The sequence below is a fragment of the Acanthopagrus latus genome, chromosome 13 (assembly GCF_904848185.1).
Source record: "Acanthopagrus latus isolate v.2019 chromosome 13, fAcaLat1.1, whole genome shotgun sequence".
Taxonomy (NCBI): domain Eukaryota; kingdom Metazoa; phylum Chordata; class Actinopteri; order Spariformes; family Sparidae; genus Acanthopagrus; species Acanthopagrus latus.
Genome location: NC_051051.1, coordinates 21,301,038 through 21,315,718, shown reverse-complemented (window position 1 = coordinate 21,315,718; position 14,681 = coordinate 21,301,038). Strand labels below are relative to the sequence as shown.

The window sequence follows — 14,681 nt, the reverse complement described above, 5'->3', positions numbered from 1 at the left end:
CTCAGAGCCACCTGTTGGCTGTCACTAGTGTTCATTCAAATCCTTTCACAGCAGGGTTTGCACAGCAGGTCTGGTGCATAAAAACATATTGGGAAAAGATTTGGTTTTCCCCACCAAACAGCTGCTCTATCACACAGGAAATACATGCCTATCAAAATAGCAGTGTTGCAGAGTAGTGTGATATCACCTGAACTGATGGGAGAAGATAAAGCAAAAAATAACATTCATACGAAGGCTGTAAATGATGAGATATGGATACTGGATTCACATTAGTTTGATAATTGTTCCACAACTTTTAATCAGGCTTAAGAATAGCCTTTCATATGAAATACGTCTCTCATTCATAAACTCAATTAAAGATCATTCTGTAAGTGGGTTGTCGGTAGAGGGTAGCAGCGGGCACGAGCAATAAGTGAACATGAGCACTTGAAAATTAGGCCCTTTTGAAATAAGCAAATTTTATCTCACTCTTTCAGAAACAGAACCGAGGGCTATTGTGAGTATGAATCTCCAAAGGGTGCAGATAGAAAACATCACTTTATGCCTCGATTCAGAAATCAGCCTGAGCTCTAAATGCAATCAAAGCCTCTCTGACAGACCGCTCAATTGGAACAAATCTCACGAGGCTGGCAGAAATCACAGGCATTGTGCTTGATTATGCCATCTGATTGGATTAAAGAGAATACCTAGCTATGCAGGCTGATTGATAGCTCCTTTGCCTCAGAGTCTGGAGTCTGCACAGGCCTGTTCTGATTATAGCCACCCTGACTGATTCACACTCGGATGCTGATTATTTCTAATGTGCCCGCTGAGAATAAAAGAGCTACTTTATAGGTAAATAATAATACTGAAGACTTGTATTTTCTAAATAGACTTGCACAAAATTTGCAAATTAGTTAGTGAATTAAAGCAAAGTACCAAGTAACTGGATCGAAGAAATAACACAGTTACAGAGGAAAAGTTTGATTTGTAAGCAGTGCACTTTTGCTCAGTTTAACTCGCTCATGTGTTTTTTCTACTACAGTCTTATTGGGTCTACTTCTAGTCTACTACACACACACACAGCAGGAAATAATGTCCTTTTTACTCCACTGCAATCATCAAATTAATTAACCAATTACATTTACTCATGTACTATACATAAATAGCCTTCATTTTTTTGGTACATTTACCTTACCTTTTCTGCTTTTTTATATTATTGTAGTATTGTAAGTATTGTTCTTTTTACTCCACAATATGTATTTGATCATTTTGGTTACTAGTGACTTTACAGAATGAATTCTTGCAATAGAAATATTTTTTAGATTAATATCTTTTATGTGTGCCTGGTTGTTCGTCTGTATGTGTAGCCCTGTGATAGACTGGCGACCTGTCCAGGGTGTCCCCTGCCTTCGCCCTAAGTCAGCTGGGATAGGCTCCAGCCCCCCCCCCGCGACCCTGCAGAGGATTAAGCGGCGTACATATAATGTGTACAGATGATGGATGGATGGATGGATCTTTTATGTTTCACACCTCACACAGACACTAAAGGGGTTCTTTGTGCTCTTTGTCTTTTTGACCTAAATGTGGTCTATTTTGATTAAGATTTGATTGATTAAGATTGATTTGATTTTGATTAAGATTATCAATACAGTTGAAGGCCAGAATTACACCAATAGGGTTTAACATGGATTTCCTTGTGAATTTGTCACTTCTAATTTATTAAAGTGGTAAATGCATGAACATGGACATCTATCTGAGAAGGACTGAGATTTTTTTTTTTTTGTTATCATAGCATTTTACCAAGATGACTGATTTTGTCACTTCAAGTCATTTTATTTGTTTTATTGGTCCTAAATGTTTTTAAATGTACATTACAGTAAGGATACCTTTGTCCTCTGCTCCTTGGGGCTGCAGTGATGCAGAGTGATGACAAGAGAGACAACAATGAACCAATACTAATCAAGAATTCTGTTTGAAAGAATGTCAGGGCAATTGATATGCAACTGTAAATATCATACCTTATTGATGGTCAGTTAGCTTCCTGTTTGACATATTAAAGCTGGAGTCTGTAAATTGGTATGCCACAAACATTTCTTACATCTTTGCACGTTGATATCTAAATTACTAGCCAATTAAACACAGTGTGTTTATGTATGACGAGATCCTGTAGCCAGAATCTCTTATTTATGGCATAATACTAGCTCTGACTCTGCCTCCATACTCCATGACTTGAAGATTAAAATACAGAGACAATCTCACCCCCAAAATACCTTTTAGTGAAGTAATGGAGAAATATAATCATTGACAATATCTGTGCATACTAAAAATCACTGTACAGTATGTTGGCAAGTTATTTCAGTCCCCTGTGAACAGGACTTCAGTGAGATGTGTGGGTTGCACCTGATAAAGCAAACCTCACGTCTGCAGTGCCAATATTTCCAGGTTAAAACAACCCACTTACAGTTTCTGCCAGATGTCCTCTCTTTGCTTTCAACTATCAGGGGCATTCCATTATTACTGAGTATATAGATTGAAGGCAGCAGACTCATATGGCCATAACACACTTTGCCAGTTGATTTCATTTACCCACAGCATGCTGCGCAGATCAGAGACCCACTGCCAAATGAATCTATCAGAGAAGGATTGAGATTTTTTTTCTTATCCCTTGCCCATTAGAGGGACAGAATAGAGCACTTTAAAAAATCTATCAGAGCACCAACACATGGCTCTTAAGTGCTTGGTGGAGTTTAGAAATTGACATGGGGAAATGATTACATTTCCAGTTTGACTTCTAAATACATTTCTACAATCAAGACGACATTTTTATGTGTCTCCAAACTTCTTCAGGAAACTGAATTTTCTGCTCCTCCTTCTTTAGCATCCTCTGTTTCTTTTCCCATGTTGCTTGGCTGTCCATATTCATTTTTCTGACATTTCAGTGTCAGTGTGGAAGAGAGATTTTCCTTGAAAGGCAACATTTTGTGTTACACATTGTCCTCAGGGGCAGCAGCCTATTATATTTTTAGTGGTAGCCATGGCCAACAGGAGGTCTTTTGTAAAACACTAGCTGGCCCCAGTGAGTAAAAACACACAGTTATGTTTGCAGGGAATGAATATTCATCCTCCCACAAATTCTCAACTTTTTCATCATCTCATGTCACCCATCAGCTCAGTACAACTAATCATTCCCTAACTCATCATGCCAACGTATAAACAGAACCACTTAATCCCCGAATGCAGAAAATTATAAATGTGATTATAAATGTGTACCTTGTGCAAATAAAACAATCAAGTGACAGCCTGGCAATACTTATAATTAATGAAAGACTATAAATGGTGCTGACAAGCAATTAATTTAACCCACTACAGACAGGACAACAACACAGGCGAGGGAAGGGAGGAGAAACAAATATCCATTACATTTGTCAAGGTCTTAAATTACATAAACACCATCTGGAGAAGTGACTTAAGAATTTTATTAATTTAGATGTGCCTCCACCTCCCATTCTCCCGACTAGCACATGCACACAGCGTGCCAGATAATGTGTGATATTGTTCCCACTTTGCTCAGTTTGATTCCTTGTCCATTCTGCAGTTGGAGCAGCCAGCTATAGCTTATTTGATTAGGGTCGATAGCAGATCAATAACGGCTGTCATGTGACATAAAGCCCTAAGAGAGCATCAATGATGTTATAGCACTCAGCATCATGGAAAACACTTGTCTGGCACCCAACACATCTTCTTAATGTGGAAGTATATTTTCTTCTGGAGGTATTACTGCACTCCACCATGACCAAAAGAAGATGAAACCCATAAAGAAGGGCCAGGAGGTAATCAGCTAGCAACACAATATCTGAAAAGTATCACCAGGAAAGATATACTTGAGACATTCAACTCAGTATTTACACATATCCTCATATTTAGACATCACAGCTCCTTGACTGCATGGAGGGTTTTAAAATGTGTTCAGACGACTGCTTAACTGTGTGTATAAATTCTGTATTTGACGGTTTTCATTATTGTAGAATATTTTGGTGTCAAAGGTGCACAAAACTTGAAATGAAGAAGACACAGAGTACTCTATATCCGATATTGTCATACAATGTAGCACTGTTTTTGTTTTTATCTCCAAGGCATCTTAGGGCGGTTGAACAAGACAAAAATTCTACAGAAAAGCACATTTCCTTAAGCACTGTGGTTCTTTTACCTCAAAACATCTTTATATCTATATGATTGAATAGGTCCATTACCAGTGACCAAAATCAACCTTGGACGAATCTGAACTGATTGGGCAGACCAGAAAAAGGTGTAACAGATCTTCATCATCACCTGATCGACATGGGAATGTCATTAGTTTTGAAGGTATTAGACATGAATTGTACTAAAAAAAAGTTTCTGCTACAAAATTTGACAAAAACCAAAGTTGTCATGTTGGTACTCAGTCATCCCTAGAATCAACAAGCAGGTACTGTGATAGGTCTTTTACTTAAGAGCCCATTTTGTTGTTCTGTCATGGAGTTTGCCTCAGTTGAAGTGGCAGGAAACAAGAGATCAGCAACTTACAAGCGCTGTCAGTCACTCAGGGCTGGACAGGAAGAAATAGAGTTTCTTCCAGCTGTTTTTCACCAACATTCATCAGGTTGTAGACAGAAGTTTTTTGTTGAGGAGAAAGCGATACCAGTTCCTCGATCAACAGAGCTCTATGGGGGGTTGCACAATTCTGGAAAACGGAAGAAATCACAAACTGAAGCCAAGGCAGAGAATGCAGGTCAGAGAAAGTGGATCCAACAAAAAAGTAATCTAGCTGCCAGCGGGGACACCCAGTAGCCTGTTGGCATTTTCAGTACCACAGGGTTCCACCTAATGCATTTCTGCCAATATAATTATGAATGGCATGCAGTTATCTCTGCATGTCAAGCTGGATGTCATGTTACAGTGAGTCGCCAAAGGGCTCATGGGAAGCATGGCAACCAGTCATAGAGCTGATGTGTCTACATCATGTCCTTGAATGACGGCGAGGATGATGGCGTTGTCTCAGTTGACCTGTGAAGTCAGAGATGGTGGATGAGGAGAATGCTGCTCAAAAATGAACAGGCAATCACAGCAGACATATTGAATGGTCCCACATGGCTGCCACCCACAGTGTAATGAGGGTTAGCAGGCCATGCTGCCTTTCAGTTGACTGGGGCATGCAGGGACAGAAGCTTCATTGTACATTTTGATGCCAATGAACGCTAAGTGGTGGCAGAGACAAAAAAAGAGGCAATGACTTTCTTCTAAGCTGGCACTATTATGCTTCAGAACAGGATCATAGATATGGATGCTGGACTATTGAAAAATGTTAAATCCCTTTAGAATGAAAGTCCTTCTTCAGTCATATCACCATTTTCATTCAGTGTATAAAACCTTTGTCAATCCGCATACTTGTCTTGACTTGTGGAACATCATCAGTCTTGTCCGAATTACTTAACCAAGGGCAAGCCCAAGTTTAGTCACTGGGGACAAGAGCCTTTTCTATGCAAGCCCTTCGGTATTTTCGCAGTGGCACTGATGTCTCTTAACTAGATTATAATTATTTTCATCCATGTGGATACCACCTGACATGCACCAACCAAACACACTGTGCAGACCAAGTACAGTGGCAATGCCCCTCCACAATGGCAGCGCTTTAATGCACTGCAACACCACAAAAAGAGTTCAGAGATGGCCCAAGGAATGTGACAAAGAGCTAAAAGCATCACCTGGCCTCCAAACTGCCGATCCCAGTCCGATTGAGCATCAATGGGGCACTTCAAAACTTGAATCCATGGAGGGCCCACTATGGATCAGACTTATCTCTGTCTGGGAATGGACATAGGACCGGTTGGGGTGTCATGATGTATGGCACCAGAGCATTGGTGGGTGGAACTGGCAGTGGATCCTTTAAGTCCTGTGTACTTAGTCCATTACATAATTTGGGTGGATGGAGATTGTCAAGTGTCACTCACATTAATGCTACAACCTAAGGTTTCCCAGCAGAACATAGCATTTTACCAAGATGACTGATTTTGTCACTTCCAGTCACTTTAGTCATTTTATTGGGCCTAAATGTTTTTAAATGTACGTTACAGTGAAGATACCTTCGTCCTCTGCTCCTTGGGTCTGCAGTGATGCAGAACGATTACAAACGAGACAACAATGAACCAATACTAATCAAGAATTCAGTTTGAAAGAATGTCAGGGCAATTGATATGCAACTGTAAATATCATACATTATTGATGGTCAGTTAGCTTCCTGTTTGACATATTAAAGCTGGAGTGGGCAAATTGGTATGCTACAAACATTTCTTACATCTTTGCACATTGATATCTAAATTACTAGCCATTTAAACACATAGTGTTTGTGTATGACGAGATCCTGTGGCCAGACTACAGTAGGCTGATTTGGTAAAACAGCTGTTTTATACATTGTTTTTACTGATTCTCTTGAAATGAACTTGCTTCTGAGCAGTTTGACCCTGTGGCATGGCAAAGTGAGCTAGTCATGTGATACCATAACGCCTGGGTTAAGGCCAAAGTTTACTGGCTTGACTTGTGCAAATTACAATAAAACAGTGCTATGATAATGGAAGAATCAATTCTGTACATAATATGCTAAGAAACTGTCAGTGTAATGACTGGCCTGTGTGATTATCTAGCACTGACACATCTTAACTGTCAAGGACCTTGTAGAGAAACGGATGCTCAGCAGTTGTGAGATGGGCTCAGCTTCGATACAGTCTCACCTTGTGAGATCGTTCCAAGTACCTTGAGCCTCTGGCGCTAGAGCCAAGATGTGTCATTGGTTTACTGCTCCCTGAACAATTACACATTAGTACTGAGCACCATTTTCTCCCTTACACAAACATCTCTCGGTGTCTTGATGGCTTACCGGCACTTTCTCATGTCTCTTCAGAGACAGAACGCCGAGGAAACATAAATCACACTATTGTACATTTAGCCTCTTGAGATGACATCACAGCCGTTAAAACTGTCTTAGTCTGATTGTGTTCGCTTTTTCCTGCCCATATTGCTGAGTTGACCAAATGCTTTGATCATTTTAGATTAATTTCAGCACTTTGACTGTGTTTTAAGGTTGACACTTTGATGCAGATGCGCTTTGATAAACACTTAGAGAGCTATATTTTTGGACAAGCCCCATTTGTCTGCGGGCAAGCAGCTCCCTCAGAAGTGTTTTTAAAAGACATATGTTTCCTCCGGCACAGCACTACATTCTCAGCAAGGTGAAATCCCTGCTACTGTTTCCCTCAGTAAGTACTATAATGATACACTGTAGTGAGGTAGTCTACTAACTCATTTGTAATTGTTAAAGTACATTACAACCTGGTCTTGCTGAAATCCGTCTGTTAGATCTGATAGAAAATCAAACAAATCAACGCAGCCAGTCTTGCTAGTTGTAATTGCAGCAAGCTGATGGAGCTTAAACGGAGGCTGAGTTGCAGTGGAATGTCTTTTTGACAAATGTGTTTGGTCATTGCATTATTATAAGGCTGCAGCCATGCATTTTAACTGATAAACCATATAAAAACACTCATAACATCTCTAAAGATTATGTTGCAAAAATCCCAGTCTTCATCTGATATATCTACCTATTCGTTTTTGAAAAATGTCAATAACAACCCCAAGAATTCACACAATACTTCAAAACAAACTTTGTTGTTGTCTTTACTCTCCTCCCAACCAGCTGTGTTGCTGACAGAACCGGTGAAACAGTTTGAAGATGCTGTGAGCAGCACGGATGTAACATCTATGGAGACATGTAGGTTTTAGACAGAGTGGAAGTTTGCTTCAAGCCAAGCGCTTGTCAGATCTCATCAAACAGCAACTGAAATCTCCTCTCAGAAGGTGCAATCAATGGGGGTTGTGCCTGACCGTTTTAGCACTTTTGGGAAATGTTGGCGCCGAATCAAACCATGCCCCGCTGATTTGCATTTCCATGACCAGTTTTTACCACGCTGCGTTGAGCTGAGCAGCGCCAAGGAAAGACCCTTTCCACAGTGGGGCTAAAGCACGCCTGCCCCGCTTCCAAGTGGACTGTGAGCCGACAATAGGCGACCCCCATTCCTTCCTCAGTCCAGAGAGAGAGAAAGAGAAAGGTGTTCTTTGGTGTCTGTGTTTTCCGCTCTCTGTACTTTTGTATCTTCAAACTGAATGTCTGCGGCTTGAAGTGGAGTTTTTTTTTTCCTGCATCCCTGTTTGTCTGCTTTATTTTACTGTTTCATCATGTTCGCTTTCAGCTGTTTTGGAAGTCCTTCCTGCTCAAGAAAACCCAACATTTCAGGATTTTTGCTGCACCTTATATTAAAAGCTTTAATATGACGAAATAATGGGGGGGTGCTTTTACTGTGAAGAATTAATTTTAATGATTGAAATAGTGGAGCTTTGTTCACGTCCATTCTTCAAGAATACTGCAGAAGTATTTACAGTGGTTGCTTCCACCATCTCTTCAAGACAAGTGCATCAAGTGCGTGTTAGAGACGCACATTCAAGCAGGTAGCAGGTAGCCCTGTCCTAATCAAGCCGAGCCACAACAATTGTTTAGAAAAAAGCCCCACATCTCACTCATGCCAAGCCTTCCAAACACTGAACACTTTTACTTTGTTTAAACTTTACTTGAGTCACAGCCAGACAAAGTGTCCTCTTTGTAAATAGATGCTAAAGTGTCTTCCAAGTCGAACACTGTAACATTAGAACAGCTGCACAATTATTTCCTCTTGATAGCCCGTCTTTTCTCCGCAGCAAAGCTGCCTTCAGCACATGATAATAGTCTCCTCCATATCTCCTCCAGCAGTAGCTGCACTCCCCTCTGAGTGGAACGTCCAGTGTGTGCAGCAGGAAGTGTATTTGTGTGTGTGCGTGTGTGCGTGCTTCCGTGCGTGTGTGTGCGTGCGTATGTGTGTAAGCTTATGTTTATCTCTGCACTGCCTTTGGTTCCTTTTGATTTCCCTTAAGCCTTATGTCTTTTGTCATGTTCTGGTCTTCTGAATGCTTGCTTATGGGTGTCATTTGTTTTCTCCCCCTGCCCTGCTCCCCAACCCCCCGCCCCCCCTTCCCTGCCTCCTCCTTCCCCATTTCTCCTTTATTTGCATGCTGTTCCTCCTGTTCCACACCTCCCTCCTCAACTGCCATGTCCTCTCCTTGTGTGCTCAGACACTGCGCCCAGCACTGAACCTGCAGCTCATGGTTGGTATCTTTACTTTCCTCTATATGTCTCTCTCTTTTTTTTTTAACTTGTATTCTGTCTCTCTGCAGCATGCCCTCTTTTACTGTTGCACACAAGACATTGTTGTTGGAAATGTCAGCTGTGTGCATGCTGTCAGTCAGCCATTGGTTGTACTGACCTGTCTTTGGAGGCCACAAAGCACCTGCCAAGGAGAAGCCAGACTACATTTGATTTTTGTTGCATTAATTGTAAAGCAAAGATGTTTGTATCACTTTCTTTCACTGCAAAGAGCCAGGCAGAGCATAAACATCCCTTTTTTCCTCTTCTCTTTGCTGGAACTGCACTTGTGAAATGGTTGCACCAACTAACCAATTACAGTGTTTCCCTGAAGGTGCCACAGAGGAATAAAACCCACTTCGAGGCCAGAACTGATTATATCAACAGCATGAGATGATTTTGTGTGGAGGCAAAAATAGACCTCATTTACTCGTTCTCATTAATTTGAATGAAGATGATATACATCATTTTCTCATTTTGCCTAACTTGCATCCCCCTTTTTCATTATTTCCCGGCTCCACTTTCATAACTTGTGCGAACAAATTCATGAACGTATGGTCACAAACTTTCGATTAAGCATGTGCTCAGTTTTGCTCCATCAGGAAACTGACTCACTCGTTTGCTTTAATGGTAAAATTCAGGGCCTATGAAGCAAAAGATGGGCCAGAGTTCCCTCATAACCACCCTCTTTGTGGTATTTCATTTGAACAAAATGTACTGACGTGTCACACAAAACAAGACAAAACAGGAGGCATAGTTTGGTCTCCCTGAGGGTCTCGGACCCCAGGGCACATGTCAACTTTGTCCAGAAAGGTAATCCAGCCTTTCTCAACATAAAAACATGTATTTACATATTTATTTATTTATTCATTCATTTTTGTCAGATTTGAAAATCAAAATAGAAGTCAGGGCCAAATCTGGACTTTTTGAGGTTTGTGAGGAGCAAACAACTGAAGTGTCTTCAAGAAGAAGCAGCAATGTTATCTTTTTAAACAATGCTTATGATAATACTGAGGGTATTAGTTATGCTGTAAATGTGATAGAGACAGGGAACGTTTTTGCTCTTCTCATGAGTTATTTTTATGTATTATTGCATGAGTCGATGCACTCCCTGCACTGAAGATTTTACAATTAAATCTGCAATCAAAGAAAATCTGTACACCTACCTTCATCATTAACTGTTGTATGAACTATGTCGAAATGGGATGCACATCGAAATGTATTTCTTTAGATGCCACGAGCTAAAATATATGAATTAGCAGACTGAAGGACCAAACCATTTAACCTTTCCATGGCTCGTGCAAGTTTCTTTTGCAGCCCACGGTATTGAATGCCTCTAGGTGCTGAATATGCTGGGACTGCAGGTTGGACCTGTTCGGCCCCAGTGGAAAATGTCAGTGACAGATCTTTCCATTTGAAGGCGCTTTACCACCATACTCATTTAACGTATGTGTGCACACAGCATCAGTTTAAATTCAGCCCTTCATTACATTCTGTTGCATCCTAATGCCACGCACAAAAATATGATATGATATGTTGAAACTTTACTTTTTCTCGTGTCGCAGCTTAACATTTTTCGAGATGTTGGTTCAGATTTTATGATCAGAATTGTTTGTTTATGGTGTGGTTAGGTTTAGGCACATAAAACACTTCATGTTTTAATGGTGAGTGTTAGGAAAGGATCATGTTTTGGCTTTAAATACCGGTATTGGTCAACACAAAACCAGCTGAAGATGTCCCAATTTTGCCTTAAAAATATCTGTTTTGCATATATTGCATTTTTTAGTAGATACAACTACTCTTTTTAACATTGTTGTTTGGTTTCCTTTCCAACACATCCAGCTGTCTGACTGTTGCTTTCCCTGAGAGTTCAATTGGGATAATGGTGAAAACCCCCAGAGGAGCACAAATGCAGTCAGAAATATCCCCCAACTGGGTTTTAATTTGCCTTTGCATACATTTAGGCAGCTGTTTTCAGTGAAAACTGTTAAAACCAACTGTACACTATCTGCTTAGTGCCACACAGAAACAATTCCGCAACTAGCTTGAGAGCACAGTGGAGCATTTAGCAGCTAAAGTGCCAGATATTGCCCTCGGGAGCAGGTTGAAACCAGAAGCAAGAAGAGATTGAATGTGACATTTAAATTCTGTGTACAGTAAATGTAACGGAGCAGGTGTCAGATGTGTCCTGTTTCAGTTGCTTAAAAGAAAAAGTGGAATAATCAAAACATTGATATTCAGTTGCAGTATTTCAGTCTCATAAAATATTTGTAAAGGGCAAAAGAACACAGGCTACAACCAGATGAATGGATTTTCACACTGGATTGATGGAGATTGGACTTCATTAATATGCATACACATTTGTTGAATGAACATTAGCGGTGGGTTCAGGTGTTTTATGGAATATTTAAATATAATTAACACTCACTTATTCCACAAGGCTTATGCTGATGTGAAATGAGGTTTTCAGCATTAGGCGGTTTGTTTTTCGCAGGCGTTAACGACTCATTTCAACTCTCAACCAGCCACACACATCAGAGCCTTCGAGCAGTTGTTAATGCAAATATAACCTTAAAGACGAGCTCACAACATATTGATCACATTTGAAACCTTTGCTTATTTTTCATGAAGGTTAAACCTACTTTGTTCTGAACACAGCACAGTGCCTTTTCCCCTCCAGAAGATAAAACCATAAATCTAGCTGCTTTACAGAGGTTATCAGCAATGAATTGGATATCGACAACACGCCATTTACTTTAAATGTAATCAAGGTCAGCATTTTAACATAGTTACTGAAAATGCAGGTAAAATGTTTGTCCTCTTAATCTAACTCACTCCAGAGGTATAGAAACCCATTTTGAACCAATCTCTAGCTCCCTCTGCAAAATGAACTGTGTCACACATGAAATTGTCTGCATGCTGACTCTTCTTCTATAACTTAACACATGTTGTATTCTTCCTACTATTGAAAACGCAGTCCTGGTTAGGTTTAGGCACAAAAAACACAACGTAAAAGTTTGGTCAAAAACAGGACTGGACATCTGAGGTTACATTAAAAACATCCTGTCCTGTCACCACAAATACACAGCTGGAGATCGACCTCCGGATATAATGTCAGGTCATAAGCATGCAATGTGAACGTGATATGACACGTATGGTCTAAATGTCAATATGGTACATATGACGCATACAAATGTGAACATATCAGTGGTTCGCAGAAAAGGTAAATGCCAACATTTTGTTCTGGCATCTGCCATTGGCGTGTCACCTTCATGCAAAATTGGACTTTGGTGTTTGACGTGCATGCAAAGTGAAAGTGTAAAGTAAAGGTATTTGTACGCACATTGTCCTACTTCATTTCAAGAAACTAAACCATTTTATAAATTATTTGAAGAATTTTTTTTTTTTTCTAAATGTACTTCATTGCTTTTATAATCAAGGCTTCAGTTGTGTAGTTTTAACAATTTGTCAAATGTAACAACGTGAAAGGGGTTGCTTGCCCAGCTCAGATTTAAAGAGCTTTCAAGTTGCTTTCGGCTCATTGTTAAGCTGTCCTGTTGACAACTTTACTGTTACTTTACTCGGTCACTGCTCCTATGGCATCATTTCACAACATTTCACATTTAAGAGCGATGATATGTCAGTTTTGTGTTCACAACACACAAAAAAAAAAAAAAAAAAAAAATTCTGTTATTGTAGGTTCAATAGGTGTAAAACAAACAGGAGAGTCACAGATATCAATCAGAGACGTCTGTACACAAACCCGCACAGTCCCGAGGAGAGGTCTGATCAGACAGTCACCCATGTGGGTGTCCAGCCTGAGCACAGTGCAGACAGGAGTTGAGTAAATAATGAATCACTTTGTAATGACTTCAAACTTGATTCCATACATATTGACAGAGATGAGTCAGTGAAGAACTGAACAAAGTGTGCAATACCTGTAATAATACATATTAAATCATAATCATTAAATCATATAGCTGTATTAATGTGCCCATTACATTTCACAGAGGTCTGATTACATGGAATCATAATAAGCTTTTTATAAAGTAAGTTGATAGGGTACATTAACAATAATTAATATTACTGAGAATTGTAGCTGACTTAATTAAAGTAATCAGCAGTGTCTGTGGCCCAGGAGGTAGAGCAGGTCGTAGTCACAGGGTTAGCGGTTCAATCAAGTGTGTGTGTGTGTGTGTGTGTGTGTGTGTGTGTGTGTGTGTGTGTGTGTGTGTGTGTGTGTGTGTGTGTGTGTGTGTGTGTGTGTGTGTGTGTGCCAATGGGTTAATTAAAGGCAAACGGTAGAAGACTTATCAAAACTCTACACAAATGCAGCAATTAACAAAATAGCACATTATTAATGTTAGCTGTAGAAACAGGTACGAACCAACTTTAAATTCATATTTTTAGTCTGCGGCTGTTTTTATTATTCTGTTCATGTCGATGGTTTTAGGCTGAATAACAGATCAAACTCTCAGTGTAATGCTATACAGTTCCGCAGCAGCACAATCTACACCCTTTGAAATGATCATACATTAAAACCAAAGACCTCTCAACAAAAATTAAACACTATAACCCTCAAGAAAGTTGGATCATTGCAGCTACTGTAGGTGAATCTTAAATGAGAAGTGAATGCATGCGCTCTCTCTCTCTAGGGAATCCCCAAAGGAATCAGGCCTATGCTGTCTGAGGTTCTGTTCAGACCAACTTTAGCTCCAGCAAAAAACTTTGTTTGCAAACTTTTGTTCCAACACAATCCAACATCATCTGGTCATGTCCTGTGTCAATCAAATATGTGTGTGCACAGGGTCCTGGTAGTTTAATCTGAAACATGAACAGTGTAGTTCTATGGTGTAAGAGTATTGTGATCAAATGATTGCTCATAATTACTTTCCAGGGTTATAAAATCCTTCCTCATACTATTATTCAACACTGTGCTTCATTTTGGCAACCGATGATCCTTCAAACACTCTATAAATTATTCAAACCATTCCTGCAGAATTGGATTTTATTATCTCACCTTTACCCGGCAAAACATGCCCACACCAACCCAACGTATAGTTGCTTTTAGGAGCTTGGTTGGACCCAGTGAGAACGTCTGCCTAAGTTCTATGACTCTTTAACTTTTGGAGCCCCAGAGGTGCCATAGCAGGAGAAAAAGGCTAGGATTTAATACACTGAGTGTCCAAAATGCTATTTGCGGGTACCCAAGATAAAATCGATTCTCATGTTTTGGTGAGTATAACTGTTTACTGTTAATCAGACCATGGATGAGATCAGTGAGCTTCTGTCGGACAGATAGCTTCACTTGCTGCTAAACTCATGAATAAAAAAGTAAACTTTACTCCTGATTATTTTGAGCTAAATCAATTGAGAACATTAGGTGAACGTAGTTTAATGTTCCCCTCAATTGTCTGTCTGAACTCATGATTAATAATTT

The 14,681-nt window shown here is 39.9% G+C and overlaps 1 protein-coding gene across 10 annotated transcripts in view; it reads left to right on the top strand.

Moving 5' to 3' along the window:
- Positions 1-14,681, top strand: part of cadm1a (cell adhesion molecule 1a) — a 394,713-nt gene that overhangs the window by 353,269 nt on the left and 26,763 nt on the right. For 4 of the 10 annotated variants that reach the window (XM_037120283.1, XM_037120286.1, XM_037120287.1 and 1 more), the window contains 2 exons: positions 9,172-9,204; positions 9,274-10,205. The exons of 1 other annotated variant lie outside the window; for it this stretch is intronic. In XM_037120283.1, the coding sequence (XP_036976178.1) occupies positions 9,172-9,204; positions 9,274-9,638 (398 nt within the window). In that variant the 3' untranslated portion in view covers positions 9,639-10,205. Of the gene's footprint in view, positions 1-9,171; positions 9,205-9,273; positions 10,206-14,681 lie in introns of those variants that run through there. 5 more of the 10 variants (XM_037120292.1, XM_037120291.1, XM_037120289.1 and 2 more) reach the window with 3 other exon arrangements.